This window comes from Homarus americanus, unplaced genomic scaffold (genome assembly GCF_018991925.1).
Source record: "Homarus americanus isolate GMGI-L3 unplaced genomic scaffold, GMGI_Hamer_2.0 scaffold40856, whole genome shotgun sequence".
Taxonomy (NCBI): Eukaryota; Metazoa; Arthropoda; class Malacostraca; order Decapoda; family Nephropidae; genus Homarus; species Homarus americanus.
In genome coordinates this window covers 7,242,089-7,262,547 of record NW_024734615.1, presented here as the reverse complement: position 1 = coordinate 7,262,547, position 20,459 = coordinate 7,242,089, and the positions used below count along the sequence as shown (strand labels likewise).

Below are 20,459 nucleotides of genomic sequence, written 5' to 3'. Positions count from 1 at the left end.
CTCCTTTTGTTTTGATAACTAAACACTTTGTTATCTCCCCTCCACACCTCACAGCCAGGGTGAAGGCAGTTTAGGCTTTAAATTTTTATCTTATAAATGTAGCTGACTAGGCTTAGCAGAATTTAAATTGCATTGCTGGAATCCCTGTAATATAGTGATTAATTAAAGTATAAACATCACATAGTTTGCACAAGAGATAGAAATTTTAGTCTAGTGTAGTACATTTGAGTACAAAGTGTGTACAGTACATTGCTCAAAATTATGGCTTTTTCACATTTAATATTTGTTTAAATTAAGTTTCTAACAATCCATGGTGCTTTAGAGACATGGGAGGTGTATAATTAATGGGTCAGAGGTGTATTGTTGAATTATTTTACCTGACCTTGGTTGGTCCGGCAAAATGGATAATCCGGCAAGGCTTTGGAACCAAGGGTGCCGGAAAATCGGTGATGTACTTGTACTTGTAAAGAACAAGTAGAGATCAAGATAATATCACACATTTCACTACTAACAACAGCTACACAACATTTACGGTGTAGCCTTTAAGTGTAAAGTGACATTTCTAAAGTGAAGTAAATTTCTACTAAAGGCACAGCATTATTATGAAAAGACAAGTGAATCCAACTGTGTTTATGGCATAATTAATTATTTATTCTCTAAAATTAATGTAGCTAGTTATTATTGTGCAACTTATGAATTACAAAAATGCTGCCTTCTAATGCAAACATTGGTGACATATGTAACCTTTTAATTGTTTTACTATAGGAAGATATTAAAACATCACTACCTGTCAAGGAGGTACCATAATATATAAAGAACTAACAGAAGGCTGTGTTTTCTTCGACACATGAATGGCAAGAAGGAAAATAAATAGTAATTGTGTTTGAAAGAAAATGAATCCTTCACAATAGATGATGCTTTTCTTAGGGTGTACAGGGACACTCACACAATCTGCAGGAGGACCCTCACCTACTGATATGACAAAAAAAAGACAATCAACTGCTAAAAGCTACCCAACCATGATCAAGTCTGCGTTTCTATTCAGCTGGACACAGCCTAAATACAACAGCTTTGAAAATTGTGTTGAAATTGATGAAGAGTGTTTTAAGATAAAATTTCAAGCCAGTTTCTAGAAAATAACAACAAAATTAATAACAATAATAATGACTTAAAACTCCGACTGGTAATTATAATTATCAATTAAAATGTGTGGGGACTTTCTAGCTCTGAATACAGAAGAATTTCTTATTTAATATAAGATATTTTGTAATGAGCCCATGTAAAGAGACTCCCCAAATCAGCAAAGTTGACACTCCATTGCATAATAATAATAATAATAATAATAATAATAATAATAATAATAGGACAACTTCTTCAAAAAACAAAACAAAACACAAGTAAACAACAACTTCAAAAATTATCATACAAACAAAAATATACATCTGATGAAGTAACTGGAGAACCATACACACACAGTGTTTAACCATACTACTGTAGTTGTCATGATGGCAAGTGTTGATGAAAATGGAATGCATTATCATCAGAGATGCCACACAAAGCACTTCAAAACAATTACCTGTACACTGTACCACACAAGAGCACTTCAAACTTTCTCACTAAGACACCTGTCCACCCAATGATAAATCTTCTAAGCTAATAATTGAGAAAGCAGAGTCAAGATGTATGAATGTGAAATTTAATAGCATGAAGGGGATTTGCCTTAACTAAACAATATAAAGTCCATGTGATTGATAACTGAAGTGGGTCATGTATGTGTTTCCAGGAACTGTCATCTGGCTTCTATGCCTAGCACTTCTCGGTTGATTTATCATTATTGTGAGGATTTCAACCATCCAATACACTTATACAGAGATAATACTTGTTAAACTTGTACAAAATGCTTAATGATGGTAATCATTACGCAATATGATAATAGTTTAAGTAAATAAACGGGGACCATTTTTCCAATTCTTCACTAAGCTTGTTCTTTATATGGTGTGACTCAGTGGGATACAATTTTTATATTCATATTTAATCTCTCCTTGTATTCAGTTGTGACTCTAGAGGCAGGTAACATATACACAAGTTTCTCAAAAATATAAAGAAGAATTTTAACAGTTGTCTTACTATATCAAATATTACCACAACTTCTCAAATGTCATATTTACAAACCCTGGATCCTTACGCTTGTTCCAATACTCTCCTGTAAACACCCAAGATTCTTCTTTGCTGCAGTCCATCTCACGTCTGGAGATGATCAAAGAACAAAATCAATAACAAAAAAACCTTTTTGAATACTGTATAGATGAATCAATTACCTGAAGGTTGAATCTGGGTCAGTATTTTTTGGTATTCATTTGTAATTTATTTTAGTGATGAAGCATAAAAAATTTGTTTGTTGTACTAAATGTCTGGGTTCTTACAACTTCTAATGGATTAATGGGTGTCATCGGGGTAAAAATTCCTTTCACTCTATAATTATTCCTCTTCCTCCCCAATTCTCTGCCTGTACTACTATCTTTATCAAATTAACTACTGTATCTACCACACTATAAAATATAAATGAAAAGGTAACTAAAAAAGGCAATTTAATTAACTAAAAAATAGTTTCTTTTATTACAGAATAAAATATCCAGTGAACTTAATTCTTTCTCATTCATATAACTTTCATAAGGATACAAAACATTTAAGTGGTCTGTGAAAATAAGTTTTAGGATTTCATATGCCATAAATACACAAGCATGAATGACACCACATTAATAATTTACCTTTATATGATTGAATATTCTTTCCTTATAAATATTCAAACAAACACTCTTACAAGTGCAATCTAAGGGGCTTGAAAAATTTGGTTAAAATTTCAATACTAAAAGGCTTGCTACTAAGGTGCACAATGGATGAGTCATCGGTTCTGAGTAAACACAAGAAATACACTCTGCCACGTTCGTAGAGTGATACGGTATAAATAATTTGTAATAAAAGTTTAAAGTTCTGCTATAATAGTCGAGATAAGTTTATTTCTCTAGAAACAGGGCCGCCATTTGCAATGACGTCACTAGTTTCCCCGCAGACGACGTTCTCCAACAAACTCACCGATGCAGTCAGAGGTAGTGCAAACGATGGCCTCTTCAGACCCAAAATGCCACGTTCAGGTAAATTTTAAGGGTGATTTTTTATGGTCTAAGTCATGGGCATTTCGTAAGTAAGAAATGTGCCGTGAAGAGCAGCTTATGGACATGAAAAACTCCCATGTTCACACCAGCTCAGCTGTCATGTATTCTTACCTGGGAGACTTTCTCTTTTTTTTTCAGTGTACAGTCAACCCTCGCTTTACGCGGTCCCACTTTACGCGTTTCCACGTTTACGCGGTACCCTGCCGAAACCAGAATGCTCACTTTCTGCGGTGTGTGTACCCTTTTACACGGAGAGCGGCGCGAGCAGGGTGCGCACAAGGTCGCCCAGTCATTAAAACATTACCGAGTTCTTCACCCCCCGCCACCCACCACAGCCGGCCCAAGTCAGTGATAGTGATAATGATCGTGAGGATATGGACTTATATGGACTTTGAGGGGTTTAACAAAGAGGCCCTGTGGTGGATAGTGATACAATTGATACAAGTGATACAGGTGAGGGCCAATAATCTGCCCTCTGCCTCGGAACCAACCCCCCCATCCCCGTGTGCCCAGCCATCTTTTCTAGTAATGTAAGTGTTAAAAAACCTAATATTATTGATATTTCTCTTAATTATTAATTGTGTGTGTATACCATCATAAAATTAAGAAGTTATTTTTACTACAACGTAGGTATTGTGTCTGAAAAAGTGGAGTTTGGGGGTCGGCCCGGTCTCTATTTCAATTAATCCCATATGTTATGTTGTTCACTTAACGCGTTTCTCACTTTACGCGGGCCGCCGTGGGTTGAATTAACCGTGTAAAGTGAGGGTTCACTGTATTTACAGAGTATATCCGTACTAGATGGAGATACGAGTCAATTTAGAAGTAATGACATTGTCTGGACTTTGTTTTGAGAATGCCTGACGCAAGTAAAACATGACAAAATAGTGTTGTTATTGTTTTGATGATTCACTCATGAACCATTGGGATATATTATCATTTATATTAATTAATGGGTAAAATTTTAACTTAATTACAATAAGTATTTGGATGCTTAGATTCGAGATAGGCTATATTGGGTTAATTTTAAGTTTTGGTCATCCCTGTACTTAGACATGCAGACTATGTTTTTTTTTCTGACGGTTTGAGATGTGCTACGAAAGATTTAGACCTTCATTTCTATTGGAAATCGCTAGTTTTGAGTTATTACCCTCCCCCCACCTATGTATGTTAAGCTTATCTTATAACTTATAATATAACTTATCATAACCTAACTTAACATATGACCTGTATTTCTTATGTGATCGAAAAATGTTTTGCGACAGAAATCCCGTAGAGATAATGTGTCTTATTGTTTAACTCTTTCCCTGCGTTTCCCGCACTTGCCACTTTATTCTGGCTACAGCCAGACGATTCTAATCAACTTTGGGTAACCTCCCACAGCCAAGGGGTTAAAGTACTTAATCCCATAGTTAGAATCTTAAGGTTCCCCAGATGACCCAAACCAAAATAAAACCAATATTGTTTGGAATGTTTATACAGGTTGTACCTCTCTAGTCCGGCATTCTGTGGTCCGGAACGATTTTAGTTTGTCCAATAGGTAGATAGGCAGTGTTTTTTTTTTTTTTTTTTATCTGAATTTTTGCCCCTCAGGCCCCAATGTAGGTCAGTGACCTATGCCTGGGTGGGCTAATCCCCGTAAAAAAAACAACAACAACAAAGCCGCGGGAAATTAAGGTTTGTTTACATCCGGCAGTTCGGCTGCTCCCTCTCTCTCTCTCTCTCTGCTTGTCTATACAGAGTACAACATTTAACCCTTCAATATATATGAGCAGTAAATAAGTGTTGCTTTCATATTCTTATGTAGAGTAATGACGATATGTTTTCACGTGTGCGCATTTACAAATGCGATCTCTCTTTTTTCTTTACCATTATCGTTAGCTACTTCTATTGTTCCATTTATTAACATTAAATAACATTACTTAAAACAACCATATTAATTTTACTACAGCTACAACCAAGGTCTTATTTTCTTCAGTTTTATATGTAGAACCAGTCAGTCACTGGTTTTGTAATCAACGAAAACAATGCCGCCTCATTTCCTCGTGTTTTAATATTCTACGTATTATTAATGAATTGTATTGCTCATTCTGCACACACAAACATTAATTAAATCAAAAAGACTTTCAGTAATAAACAATAATGAATCTTTTGTACATAAGAGAAATGATGCTGTTTACATGATTGTGCACGTCGTCTGAACGTTGGTGGGCCGTTCATACCCGTCGAAATTCGAGTTTCCGCCGTCAAAATTTTTAAATGTGTTTTTTTTGTGTTCAAATAGAAAACGTCGGATTAAAAACTTGCAAAATTTGAGAAGCTACTGTACGACATTTAACCCTTCAATATGTCTTCAAAGAGACCATGAAGCAGAGAAAGTGGTGCTAGTGCTTCCAAGCCAAGTCACTATCTATCCAGGAAAAGGGTGAATTTCCATGGTCCGGAAATTTCCATGGTCCGGCACCGGTCAGGTCCCGAGGTTGCCGGACTAGAGAGGTACAACCTGTACTATGAAATTTGTAGTAGGGGCAGCAAATATCCATTGAATTAGTTTATGTGCTTAGTAATATTTATATATTCAATTTAGTATTACTGTGTTGCACAGTAAAGCACAATTAATTATCTAATAATATTTATTTACAGAGCCGATCAGCCGAGAAGGTTGGACAACTACTTCCAGGGATCATCAAGGCAGATGGAAGAAATCTACCAAAAGTAGATGTCATTATGACAGTAGAGTATTATCAAGGACTCCGCCATCCAGCTATGAAGCACGTTAAATTATATCTGCCATCTGATCATCTCAAGCCCATCCTCTGACCATGGTCGTCCCAAGTCCTTCCACAACATTAAATATCGACACCAGTGATGAAAACTTACATTTTCCAGACATAAAATAGAGAACAGTGACGAAAACTTCCATGTTGGAGTTATCGGTCTTTTGGCACCCAGCAAGTAAATACACACGATGATACTTGAGCAGTAATTTATTTTAACCTAAAAATAAGGTTTGCCTGTGTATATCAGCACTGTATATGGCCACAAGTCCTGTATTTCTGCTGGTAACATACACCATAGCTGGCTGCCTCCAGGCTCCTGCTCAGCGGCTCGAGCCAACCTGTGATGTCACAACCAATCACAGAGCTTTTTGCAGTCATGTGACTTTTTAGCTACTTTACCCCTTATTTTTTACACCTTTATTGGCCCAATCTATTTAAGAATATCATTACCATAGTGAATTTAAGCATTTTCTTTATCCATTGACCTGCCATCTTACAAAAAAATTCCGACCAACAACTCGTCCATTCTCCTGCCACACCGCAGTAAAATCTAAGTGGCCATAACTTAGGTTGATAAGGAAAGAAAATTATAATTAACCAACTCATAAGATCTTGTTGAAATATAACCACACATCAAGTGTACATAAAATCAATTATCAAATGTTGGAGTCAAAGTTTTCACAAACCTTGGATGGATGTAAACATAGACTGATGGACAGTTTCCAGTAACACAAGCTAATATACAAAATATATCACTCACCTAAACCACATGGGTATGTGTTCAATTCCAGTTTCTTCACGATTCTTGCGCCTCTCACGCTGCTGTTGCTCCAGCTGTGTTTTCATCATTTCGGCTCCAGACATATTACCTTCTTCTAATAACCTATAAAGATACAAATACTGTATTATGATAAAAAGTTCTCTTGGAGTAAGGTCCTCTCACTCTCATGTGAAACCCTTAGAAATCTTATCTTCCAAAACCACTTTACTTCTTCCAAATTTATGCAATGTTGATAATCTGGCACATTTCTGGCCAAACAACAGTTACCACATGGTGAAATTTGATGGATAACGGATATAGCTATTACAGTACAAAGAAGTTTGAACTATAGACCAAATAATTTAAAAGTTTATAACTGGAGATTTATTTACTTAATGAAACTTTCAACAAAGGTGGGTAAGAAACTCACCGCTGATCAGGTCTAAATCTGGTGTCTGTTGGAGGTAAATATTTGGACTGATCATCATCTAACTCATTAAGTTCCATTGCAAATCGCGTGAAACCAAAATAAAGATGATAATCTTCAGGCATGCTCCCTGGACGCCACATCACTCGAGCTGAGGGAGCATGTCCACAGTAGAGCGCCTCTGTCCACTTGCCAAATAGGTTGTGTATCACTTGGCCATCAGCGTCTGTGACAGTCCCAAAGACTTCGTGGCGTTTTGCTGACCATGAACTAGCCTGTTGGGAAGCAAATTTACAGAATTAATTTTTTAGCCAAATACACCTGCAAACAAAACAAGGGAGCATAATTTGGAAAGTAAGGGTGCAGTAGCAGAGTTCAATGATGTAAATAAACACAACAAAGGTGTTTAAGCCTATGGTACAGTAGCTAAAAAAAGTATTTGTGCACACACTATGTGAAACAATGAGACCACGGACAATAGATTGGGATATTTGTGTCATCTCCTTATAGTGTGTGATAGTAATCACTTAACCGTTCATTTTATTCCTATATGCCAACTCACCCCGTATTGGACGCTGAATGGCGGTGGGTGAAGACACGCATACCAACCCTCTCGAATCATCACGAGTTGCACTTATAACTTTGGAAGTCATCGGACCCACCCTATCAGATACTGTACTGTATATGGTACATAATACAGCCATTGCCAAAGTGACCATAAACTTAGAATTTGACTCTATGCACTTTATTTGGCGACGAGTCGCATTCACATTAATTTTCATAAAAATCTTTGTATTAGTACAGTACAAGAATCATGTTCTAGATATATTCATGAATTCTTTATTTTTCACAAACCTAAATATTTGTGTTATACAGTTCATCCACTACTGATACTTATTTATTTCCAGTTTCACCTAAATATCTGTACTGATAATGTATTAAAGCTATGCAGTAATCAAGAAAAAGACAAGCATCTACACACTCAGATGCACAAAGAGGTGAAGAAAAAAACCCAGTAAATAAAACCCACATTGCATCGCTTCTTCAACAGATATACAAAACTTGTCAAGATCATACAGTACTTTAGTCAATGTCACAAATCTTCTTAAATGATGGTCCTTAGTATTAAAATGAAGATCCAATTATCTTTTAAAATATTATATTCATTAGAAAGTTTTATATTAACCAGTACAATAAGTCCTTTAATACCAAGGTTATTTGCACATAAACTAATCCAACAGCATCAACTTCTTATAAAATCACAAAAATAAGATGGATGCCCACCACACCCAAATCTTCTAGAAGGAGGAGAGGGAGTAGGGGAAGATGGTAGTCCTATATTCTAAAATATTAATTCCATAATACCAAAGACATTTACCATGACTTATCAATTCATATTCTGTGTAACTTACAAGATACATATACATCTACATAGTGTAAGTAAGACCCATCTAAGTCAGACTTCTGTACCCCAGAAACCCCCATAAGTCGGACAATTTTATTGTTGTAACCACTGCTCCGCTACACACTCTATATTTTTATTGTAGTTAATGCTTCCCTGATGTATTTAATGTCCTCTAAAGCAAGTAAAGGCAAAACAACACCACTAAGGATCACTGGGAGAAAAGGAATGGTTCTCAGAACTCTACCAACTCAAAAGAAACTGAAGATATGAGAAAGAATTGATGTTGGAGTCTCCATGAATGTTAACTGGGAGATGTTTGGGCTGAAGTGGAGTACTTTTTATGACATTAGTCAGAAACAAGTGTATCCTATAAGTGTAACTAAATAAAGTATAAGTGTAACTAAATGTAAAGTGTAACACAATACAAGTGTGAATGCAGATATTGTAAGTTTAAGTAGCCCCTCATTGTCCTCCACATCAAGATTCACTTGCTACAATAAAAGTAAGTGCAGTGTAAAAGTATACTGTTAACTTTAATATTATTTTTGGAAGGGATTTTTCAGCAAAATGATGGTTGAAACCACTTGGTGGGAGGTTACGCATACCGTATATGGCGGCGTATAAGTCGACTCCCCAACTCCAGCAGCTGTCAAGTGTTGTGAAGGACCAAGTCAACAATCAAAACACATAAACAGGTAAACAGTCTAACAAGCCACTCTATACATGACGTCACACACAACGTCATTAGTGACTGACCCAACAATCACAGCAACACTGAACTCAGTTGACTTTCTGCTCATTCCACCACAGTCCACACACAGCCATCAATAACAAAAGGTGTTTAAATAAAACTACTGAGAAAAAATGTATTTCATCCATAATAGAAATAGAACAATTATATTAAAGGTAAATATGAAGGTTGTAATACAAAATACTCTCACTTATGGTCATCATTTTATACCCATCGTATAAGTCGACCCCCTAACTTTGAACACTAAAAAATTGGCTTCAAAGGTCGACTTATACGCCGCCATATACGGTAAGTTGGACAGCCTCGAACCCCATATAGTCCAACTTAAGGAGTTCTTGCTGTAACTGTAATTCAAACATCCTGGACCAATAACCATTATTTCTCCCACAGACCAAAAATATGTTTGCTGGAAAGAAATAAAATTAGCAAGAGACAATCCCGAGGATAAGTATGCTAATAATTTTTATTTTGTTTCTATTTAAAAATGAAGATAAAACTCATAGGAATATAGAATATGAATAAACTAAATGCACACAATGGCTTACCCGGACAAATGACAATTTGCAGAGTAGACCATTGGTAGTGTTCTTGATGATCATTTCTCCATACTGGTCAACCCACCTCTGGCCACCACCAAACAAATTGTGCACACAAGAGGTCACCTTATTCCATTCATAGTGGTCTTCTGTCCCAGAATCTAATGGCTCCCGTAAAACCAGGTGGACTTTCCCTATAGGAGAAGAAGTGTAACTGGTGTGCATCTACTTAGAATTTGCAGTAAGTAGATTTAATGTACTTGACACATTATTAACCATTTGTTTCTTTACTGTGATAAGTATTGCATATACCATAATAGGCATACGAGCTCACCTGTTGGTTGAAATTCAAGTGATCTGCCCCAAAACTTCGTCTTAATTCGAATGTCTTGCCAAAAGGTAAAGTTGTGACTCTTGGCATAGCAAGCACTGACAGGGGGATGGTGGCTTACCTTAAATATGAAACATGATTATAATAAAGAGAATAAGCCTAAACATACTTTATAAACTTTCTTCTTGATAATTAAAAATTAAGGAGCATACTATACTTTAAATTAAATGAATATTAAAATAAATTTGAGAGCATTTGTCAATCTGACACAGTTTTCATTCTATCTGGTTTTGCCAAGATTATCTGAAAATTCCTCCAAGAAATATTGTACGTCCAATGAACACAGTTCAATATATATTAACATGTTGCTTTTAATCTCTTAATACACATAATGAACAAGATGTTATATGTATCCTTTTGGTTGAAACCGAATAAATGCTATATCCCATATTTTGGAGATGGAGACTCTGGACGAATCACATTAAGAATAATAAGATCCACCTTTTTTTAATAATAATACTAATACTAATAATAATAATAATAATAATAATAATAATAATAATAATAATAACTGGTCTTTTGTTTCTTAAAAGCACCAGTTCTTCTAAAGAATTCACCAGTGTTTGAATACTACAAAGTCAAGGACCTGCGAATAAAAATAAATCCTACAAAAAAAAAAGGCCACAAAATGTGAGAGCCACCATTGTCCTTTCTTGCCAACGGGTGAATGACTTTCAGCCTAAAACCAGGATGCCCATTCTTTGATAAAAATGTGGGTTACCAATTATAAAGTTTGAAGGAAACAAAATTTGGTTTTCTTCAAAGTACATAAATATTTGAAACCTTTCTACATGATAAAGAGGTTAACAAGACCACTTTCCTATAAGGTAACTCCAGTTAAGCAAATTAGAAGTGAAAGAAATGATAAAATTGCAAGCAAAATAAAGAGTAAACAGGATACAGAGAATAAGATACAGTACAGGATACAGAAATTTGACAGAAACATGGAAATACAGATATACCGATACAGAGAATGGGAAATGAAAGCTTGATAAAATGAGTGTCCTATTCAAATGCAGATTGTAAGTGGGAGGGGGAAATGACTAAGAAAACAGAAGGATAGAGTGAAGTAAGTACTAGAAGTGAGGGAGAGGAAAATTTAGTTAGCAGTAAACACATGAATAATCAGAGTATGGCAGTGAGTGGTGTACAGTACAGGGATGTTACTGCAGCTTGAGTGAATAAGGGGAAGTTAGAGTAGAGTTTATTTCCCTTCTTGATTCCAGCCTCCCTGCAGGAAGAAAGGCTTATACAGGCAGTACCCGAGTTACGGCCGTCCCAACCTACGAACGATATCCCACTACAGTAGAACCTCGATAAATTGGACTAATTGGGATAGAACCCAGTCTGAAAAATATGAAAGTCCCCCCCCCCCCCCAAAAAGGGAAAATATGGGGGATAACACTGTTTATCTGAATTGTTTAAAGAAAATCAGTTGATGTTATGTTATTACTGCAATTCAACAACTAAGGTCTTTAAGTGTATAACAAGGTTATTAAAAGAATATTACACCAACAATAAAAAAAATATGAAATAACTCTCTGGGTTGAAAATCAGACATGTAAGTCTGGTTGTCAACAACTGTTGTCACCGAGATGATTGTTATTTACTGTAAAGTGTTTCATGTAAGTAACCACAGAATTTGTCTTATGAACAAAGAGAAAAACTGTATGTATACTGTACAGCACGTACTATAATGATAAAAATAAGTGTAGGAGTACAGTATATTGTATGTGGAAATGCGTGTACAGTATATCTGGGAGCAGCTGGTGCCAGGTTGATAAAATATTATCCTAAAAGAATCATCTTTCCTGAAAAAATAATCCCACACTGAACCGAGTCATTTGTTTACAAAGAGCAAACAGCTGATTGACTTACCACAATGTCTGTCTTCAACACTTAGTAAATTAGTACAGCACAGTCGTGTATTTATTATCACTTAATAAATACTATTGTAGTGTGTTTATCACCATTTAATAAATACTATTGTGTATTTATCATTACTTAGTAAGTAATATTGTAGTGTACAGTATTATGCATCTGCATATACCCAGGTTTATTTACTAATCATTTGTCTAAGCCAGGGGTGGGCAATTATTTTGATTGGCGGGCCACTTCATGAATGGTGGTACACTTCGCGGGCCACAGACTAAATATAGAGGCACATGCATAATATTTGCACAAAATAAAGCCTTGTATTTGTATACTGTATATAGAATGCAAGGAGAATATTAAGTAACATACATAGATATTTTGGGTAAATAAATACTGTACATAACTTCTTAGCTAGTCTCTTTAATTATTAATAATAATGCTAATACAAATACTAATATTAATACTACTAGTAATAATATAGTTAAGGTGCAGTATAATTAGTCTTTAAGTTCATCAACGTAATAGAACAGAATTGACCTTGCTGGCTGAAATTCTTCTTCTCTTGAGATGTTGTCTTTACTCTTCCCTAGGGAAGTGGTGGTAGGGTTGAGTTGGTCAGGTCTGATCACAGCTAATGCTGCGTCTTCCGGCTTTGTCAACATCAAATGGGAATAGAGACGACACCAAAGACAGGTCACTTTAAATTAATTTGAAATCCTGGAATCGGCGTGAAAATTCGGCATGCAAGTCAAGTAGCGCAATGAGTACTTCTGTACATTTTGATCACAAACTGCAATCTGTTGTAAGGTTGCAAAGTGAGCAAACTGTTTGTTTGTTATCTGACAAGACAAAAAAGTAATTTTTTCATAAAAACCTTGACACTGTTGTATAAATCAAGTGCAAAAGCCCCCTTCCCTTGTAGCTTAGAATTCAGGTTATTCATATGACCCATGATATCAACAGCAAATGCAAAATTGGAAAGCCATTTTTCATCATTCAACTGTGGGAAATCTATAGCTTTCTGTTTCATGTCCAAAAATAAGTCAATCTCTCCTTTCAGTTCCCAAACTCTTTTTCAGGATTTTTTCCAAACTAAGTCACCTCACATTTGTGTGATACAGAACATCCGTTTGATCAGATTCCAAGTCTTCAATGCTCACTCGCTGTTTCCTGTCCTGTAACCACGCCCTTATCCATTTTAGAATATCTCCTCCAATGCCATGAGCCTCCACTTTTCTTATTAGTCTTCCATCTCTTTTTATTACTCTAACGCGGTTTCACTTAACGCGTTTTATCATATACGCGGTGCCTCGCCAGAGCTGAACTTTCACTTAACACGGATTTTTTCCATCATATACGCGGTGAGTGTCCTGGCTCGAGACGCTATTTTTAGATTTGCCCCACCCTCCACCCTGCCTGACTGCCTGTTTTAGCAATGGAATACAGAATTTTATATTTGGAATTTTAATTCTATTTTGAATATAAACATCATATATTTGTGATTAGACATACAAATTTTAGAAAAATTTTTTTTTCTGGAGTAACTATAATATCTTTTGTGCAAAATATATGACATTTAGATATTCAAAATATTCCTAGTCTTACAAGGAATCCAGCAATGTCAATTGTATATCCTAACTTTAGTTTGAGGTATTATTTATTAAAATTCTAGTGGTTTTCCCAAAATTTCTCAGAGGGAAGGAGCCTACAGTGTAGTGTGAGAGGGGGAGGGAGTTGAGTCCATTATTTGAATGGACATTAACTTGGCGACTGTATTTCTCTATTTCTCTTAAGTATTAATTGTGTGCATGTACCATCATAATATTAAGATGTTATTTTTACTACAACATAGTTATGTGTCTTCAAAAAGTGGAGTTTGGGGGTCGGGCCGGTTTCTATTGGAATTAATCCCATATGTTCTGTTGTTCACTTAACGCGGATTTCACTTAACACGGGACCCTCTGGGTTCTATTGACCGCGTTAAGTGGGGTACAACTGTATTATTATTTTATTATATTTTTTTCTTCATTTATATATTTATTTTATTTTATATATTTCATTATAGTAGAAAAAATATAACGGTAAGTGGGGATCAGTTGGTGTTGCCAGCCGGCCACATCACAGCTGGAGGTCATCAGGTTAGGTTAGGTGATGATGATGGGTGGTGTTATATGTAGTGATGATGATGGGTGGCGTTATATGTAGTCATGGGTGGTGATATATGTAGTGATGATGATGGATGGTGTTATATGTAGTGATGATGATGGGTGGTGTTATATGTAGTGATGATGATGGGTGGTGTTATATGTAGTGATGATGATGGGTGGCGTTATATGTAGTGATGATGGGTGGTGATATATGTAGTGATGATGATGGATGGTGTTATATGTAGAGACAGACAGACAGACATGCCAGCTGATCTTGTTTACGCAACAACTATAACTCCTAGGGAAAAAAAATGCTTGTAGACAATCTTGTTCAGGACAATTAAGGACAATGTTTTAATTTAAAGTGAATCTTTCCTATTTTGAGCGAGTCAATCTGGTGCATCATATTTTAAAATTCATGCCTAATGTTTCTCTGGGCACGCTACACTGTCCTAAGGCCAAAGCTGTACAGTACATGTACTCAAAATAATGCACTAAATGATATACAGTCAACCCTCACTTTACGCGGTTAATGTAACCCACAGGGTACCGCGGAAAGTGAGAAACGCGTAAAGTGAATAACATAACATATGGGATTAAATGAAATAGAGACCAGCTGACCCCCAAACTCCACTTTTTCCAACACCATACCTATGTTCTAGTAAAAATAACATCTTAATTTTATGATGGTACATGCACACAATTAATACTTAAGAGAAATAGAGAAATACAGTCGCCAAGTTAATGTCCATTCAAATAATGGACACGACTCCCTCCCCTCTTCTCACACTACACTGCTGGCTCTTCCCTCTGAGAAATTTTGGGGGAAAACCAGGTATAGTAATAAATAATACCTCAAACTAAAGTTAGGATAATATAATTGACATTGCTGGATTCCTTGTAAGACCAGGAATATTTTGAATATAAATGTCATATATTTTTCACAAAAGATAACATATTTACTCAGATTAAACATTTTATCTAAAATTTGTATGTCTAATGCAAAATATATGATGTTTATATTCAAAATGATCACCAAATTGTAAGAATTCCAGCAATGTAAATTATATTCTGGCCGGGTAATTTGTATGAATTTTATGAGCTAAAACAAATATCTTCAGTTAATAAAAAAAAAATATTCTTCAGGACACTATCTGTCAATCAAAGTACCCCACCTTGCCTCCCCCCTCTTCCAACCGCGCGGTCAGTCCCAACCCTCCCCCCACCCCCCACCAATCCTCCCTTCAAGAGAAAGAGTGGGTGAAAAAAATAAATTTTAACATTTTGTATTAAATAATACCTCAGATTAAAGTTAGGATAATATAATTGACATTGCTGGATTCCTTGTAAGACCAGGAATATTTTGAATATAAACGTCATATATTTTGCACAAAAGATAACATACTTACTCAGAGTGAACATTTTATCTAAAAATTTTATGTCTAATGCAAAATATATGATGTTTATATTCAAAATGATCATCAAATTGTAAGAATTCCAGCAATGTAAATTATATTCTGGCCGGGTAATTTGTATGAATTTTATGAGCTAAAATAAAAATCTTCAGTTAATAAAAAAAAAATATTCTTCACACGGTAACAGATGGTCGGTCGCCGGTCCCTCCCTCCCTCCCCCCCCCCCCACCAACGTCCCTACTAGATAAATGTGTGGGAATACCAGACTGTTTACCTTTTTAGTAATAAATAATAAATCAGACTAAAGTTAGGATAATATAATTGACATTGCTGGATTCCTTGTAAGACCAGGAATATTTTGAATATAAATATCATATATTTTGCACAAAAGATAACATATTTACTCAAGAGTAAACATTATATCTAAAATTTGTATGTCTAATGCAAAATCTATGATGTTTATATTCAAAATGATCATCAAATTGTAAGAATTCCAGCAATGTAAATTATATTCTGGCCGGATAATTTGTATGAATTTTATGAGCTAAATAAAAAAATTATACTTCACCGTGTAAAGGGGTACACCCACCGCGGAATGTGAGCATCCTGGGTTCTGGCAGGGCACCGCGTAAACGTGGAAACGCGGAATGTGGGACCGCGTAAAGTGAGGGTTGACTGTACTAAAATTTTTGTCTAGTGCAAACTATAGCATGATTATATATTCAAATTAATCACTATCTTATAAGAATTCCAGCAAAGTAAATTATACTCTCCCCGGTCACTTCTGTGACATTTATAAAAAAAATTCATTCTAAATGACATAAATAAACAAATAAATAATACTTCGCAAGGTCTTCGCACAAACTGTCAAACATGTCACTGTCACCTCCCCACCCCCCCCCCCCCATCTTCCAAGCCAGGGTTGGGTGGTTATAGGCTTACAGTTTTTATCTTATATAATATCACATCCTAAAGTTAGGAGAATATAATTTGCATTGCTAAAATCCTTGCAAGACAGCGAATAATTTGAATATAAACGTCATATATTATGCACGAGATAAAAATTTTTAGCCCTTTGTAAAAAAATTAATTAGAACATGTCAGTTCAGTAACATTTTATAAGAGAAAAACATAAAATCACCCCTAAGGACAGATAAATAAATAAGCACTAGACCTTGGCATCAACTGTCAAACATATCACCTCACCTCCCCCCCCATCTTTCCATCAGCTGATCGCTAATAAAAAGACCATTTCATGTCCCATAATTTTAGCCGTGTTGATTTATGAGTGTTTGCTTTAACATAATACTACAAAAAACAATGTTTTGTTTAGTCTAGGAGATGGGCTAAGGTGCATCTGGGTAGACTCTCAGTCTTTTTAATATTTTGTGTTTCTCTCAAGTACCAAATTAATTTATTCCATTGAAACAACGCTTCAATTTAGTGGGAATTCAGTTTAAAACGATCTCTCTTGGAATGTATCTCGTGTTACATCGACGTTCTACTGTAATGATTATAATAATGACTGATAATAATGATAGTAATAGTAATACAGGGTAATAATAATAATAATAATAATAATGATTATAATAATGACAATGATGATAATGATAATAATGATAGTAATAGTAATACAGGGTAATAATAATAATAATAATAATAATAATAATAATAATAATAATAATAATAATGATTATAATAATGACAATGATAGTAATACAGTACAGTTTGCATTTATGCGGTCAATTGAACCCGTGGAGGCCAGCGTAAAACGAGAAACGTGTAACTGAAATAACAGAACATATGGGATTAATTGAAATAGAGACTTGGCCGACCCCCAAACTCCACTTTTTCCGACACAATACGTACCTTGCAGTCAAAATAACATCTTAATTTTATGATGGTATGCACACATAATTAATAATTAAGAGAAATATCAATAATATTAGGATTTTTAACACTTACGTTAGTAGAAAAGATGGCTGGGCACACGGTGATGGGGGGTTGGTTCCGAGGTAGAGGGCAGATTAGTTGCCCTCCGGTGAATCACTTTCACTACTCGCAGGGGTTTGCAGGGACTCCCAGACAAACCTCTCATCCATATCCTCTGTCAATATCACTATCACTGACTTGGGCTGGCTGTGGTTGTGGTGGGTTGCGGGCGAGGAAGTCCTCAATACTACGTTGACGACTAGCATTGATGTTGTCGAGATAGATCTGGATATACGGCTCCATAAATTTCATCAGATGGTTATGAGACGCTTCATACCGATGCTTCTCTGGGTCGTTGTCAAGGATGAGCTTAAGTTTCTCCCCAACTCGATGATTTCCTTCACATTATCATGACTTGGTCCAGGTAATTCAATGTTTTTCTCTGGTGGTGGGGGTCCCGCGGAAGCCATTGTGAGGGGAATAGCGGGCACAATAGAGAACTGTATATGCGGACTGAGAACAATGAGACTGGCCCGGCTAGGTCAGCGACTTCTACCCTCTGGTGGCAGGGCACGTCATGTTACATTAGACCAATCACCGCTAGCAGCGGAGGGAATGAAGGGGCGGTAAGGATGCATGGCCCAATCACAGTCCGATACGTCATATGACGTCACCGATAACGCAACAGCGACATACTGTACTGCACAACCTTACTCGCGCCGCTTGTGGTTGCCTGGGCCGCTTGAATCCAAAATGGCGCGGCGCGTCTGGACACTCCAGCGACTCGCCGCGTAAATGACCAAATTTACTGCGTAATTAAAGCATTTAGATTCTGGCAAGGCACCGCATAAATGACCAAACGCGTTAACCAAACCCGCGTAAATCCAGACTCGACTGTAATTGAAATAGAGACTTGGCCGACCCCCCAAACTCCACTTTTTCCGACACAATACGTACCTTGTAGTCAAAATAACATCTTAATTTTATGATGGTATGCACACACAATTAATAATTAAGAGAAATATCAATAATATAAGGTTTTTTAACACTTACGTTAGTAGAAAAGATGGCTGGGCACACGGGGATGGGGGGTTGGTTCCGAGGCAGAGGGCAGATTATTGGCCCTCACTTGTATCAATTGTATCACTATCCACCACAGAGGCTTGCAGGGCCTTTGTCAAACCCCTTAAAGTCCATATCCTCACTATCAGTATCACTATCACTGACTTGGGCCGTCTGTGGTGGGTGAAGAACTCAGTAATGTTTTGATGACTGGGCGACCTTGTGCGCACCCTGCCCGCTCCGCTTCCCGCGTAAATGACCAAATTTACCGCGTAATTAAAACATTTCATTCTGGCAAGGCACCGCGTAAATGACCAAACGCGTAAACAAAAGCCGCGTAAATGCAGACTATACTGTATTAATAATAATGCAAATAATATGCAAATACAGTATACAGTAATAATAATAATAATAGCAGCAGCAATAACCAATAATTAAAAGTACAATGAGAGTAACCGTACCTGTTCAGCTACAAATCTGAAGCCTTTGTCTTCTCTGATAGATTCAAAAGTCTCTCCGAGAAGAGGATTAAAAGGCTTGTGAGCTGCACGATATATTGATGAAGCATAGGCCGAGACAGCAAATGTTGCAACTTGTACCATGCGGTCTCCAGCATCTTCCAAGCCAGCAGCTTTATCCAAAAGCTCACTATACTCTAACTCTTCACACATGCGCTGGAAATAATAACAAACAATTTGAATGCACAGACACATTCTACACTTATTTAATATGTATAGCAACTTGTTATTCTTTACCATTTTTAGAATACATGACTTTCTAATCATCAGATCCTCCTTCAGTGTATAGTTACCTGCAGCATATTCAGAGGTTCATTTAAGGTGACTGGCATGCACACTTTAGACAAGTCTTTTCCAATGTTCTTATACAAGAAATTCCATACAGAGAAATCTTCTGTAAGAGGCTTAGGGGCAGGAAGACGAGTTCTGCGGCCAGTGAAACACTTGCCATCTTCCTCAATTTCTGCAGCTGTAATGCATGATACATAGAATTATTAGCTTCTTTGGTACTTTGTTCATTACCTATATGACTATAAGAACCTCTTAATTGCAAATATATTGTTATCGTTTCAGCAAGTGCAGAAATAAATATTATTCTCATGATCTTTAAGTAAAAAAATTACATTATGATTACATAATCTTACTGCTAATCACCTAGATTTATCAAAGAAAGGACAAATTTACATTTACCAAACACGAAGAATCGTTGTTTATAAATTTCCATAAATAATCACTTAACCCAATTATTCAATGATAACAGAACTCTCAATACTAAAATCCACTGTTGAAAATACTTTGTTTTAAATATTTTTCTGTAGGAAAATACATTAAGAAATACACTTCACCACTAAAGAAAATTAGAGATAAGAGGCCTTGGGTAAGGGAATCTGTACCTGCCAACTCAACTTCACTAAATATATACAGTATGCAGAAGCAGGAAGAATGGTGATGGCATAAGGCACAAAAACTTGGTTCCTGAACTAATGTGCCACAATATCAAATTATTAATGCCCGCATATAAGCAAGAGCTTGCATCTGAAATTTTGTTAGAACAAATATCAGTAGCATAATACCAAAAAGCTGCAGCATTTTGAGTACACAAAATCTGAAAAATAGGACTCCTTTCCTTCTCATATAAAGTGACTCAGTGTCTCAAGTGCACCTAAAGATCACTAACCACATAAAATATTCCTAATACGAAAAATACTGTATATTAAAAATGGTAGGCGACATTCCGCACAAATTCTCAAGTACAGTATGAATTTTGTACAGAGCCACTGGAGTTAC

The 20,459-nt window shown here is 36.1% G+C and overlaps 1 protein-coding gene across 1 annotated transcript; it reads right to left on the bottom strand.

The window, feature by feature from the left end:
- Positions 1–251: 251 nt before the first annotated feature.
- LOC121870337 (oxysterol-binding protein-related protein 6-like) lies at positions 252–19,660 on the bottom strand (the record flags this gene model as incomplete). Its single annotated transcript, XM_042372119.1, has 7 exons — positions 252–2,247; positions 6,714–6,836; positions 7,144–7,415; positions 9,842–10,026; positions 10,167–10,284; positions 19,116–19,328; positions 19,466–19,660. Coding segments are annotated over 7 exons (1,215 nt in total), but the record flags the coding sequence as incomplete, so codon positions are not given.
- Positions 19,661–20,459: the final 799 nt, after the last annotated feature.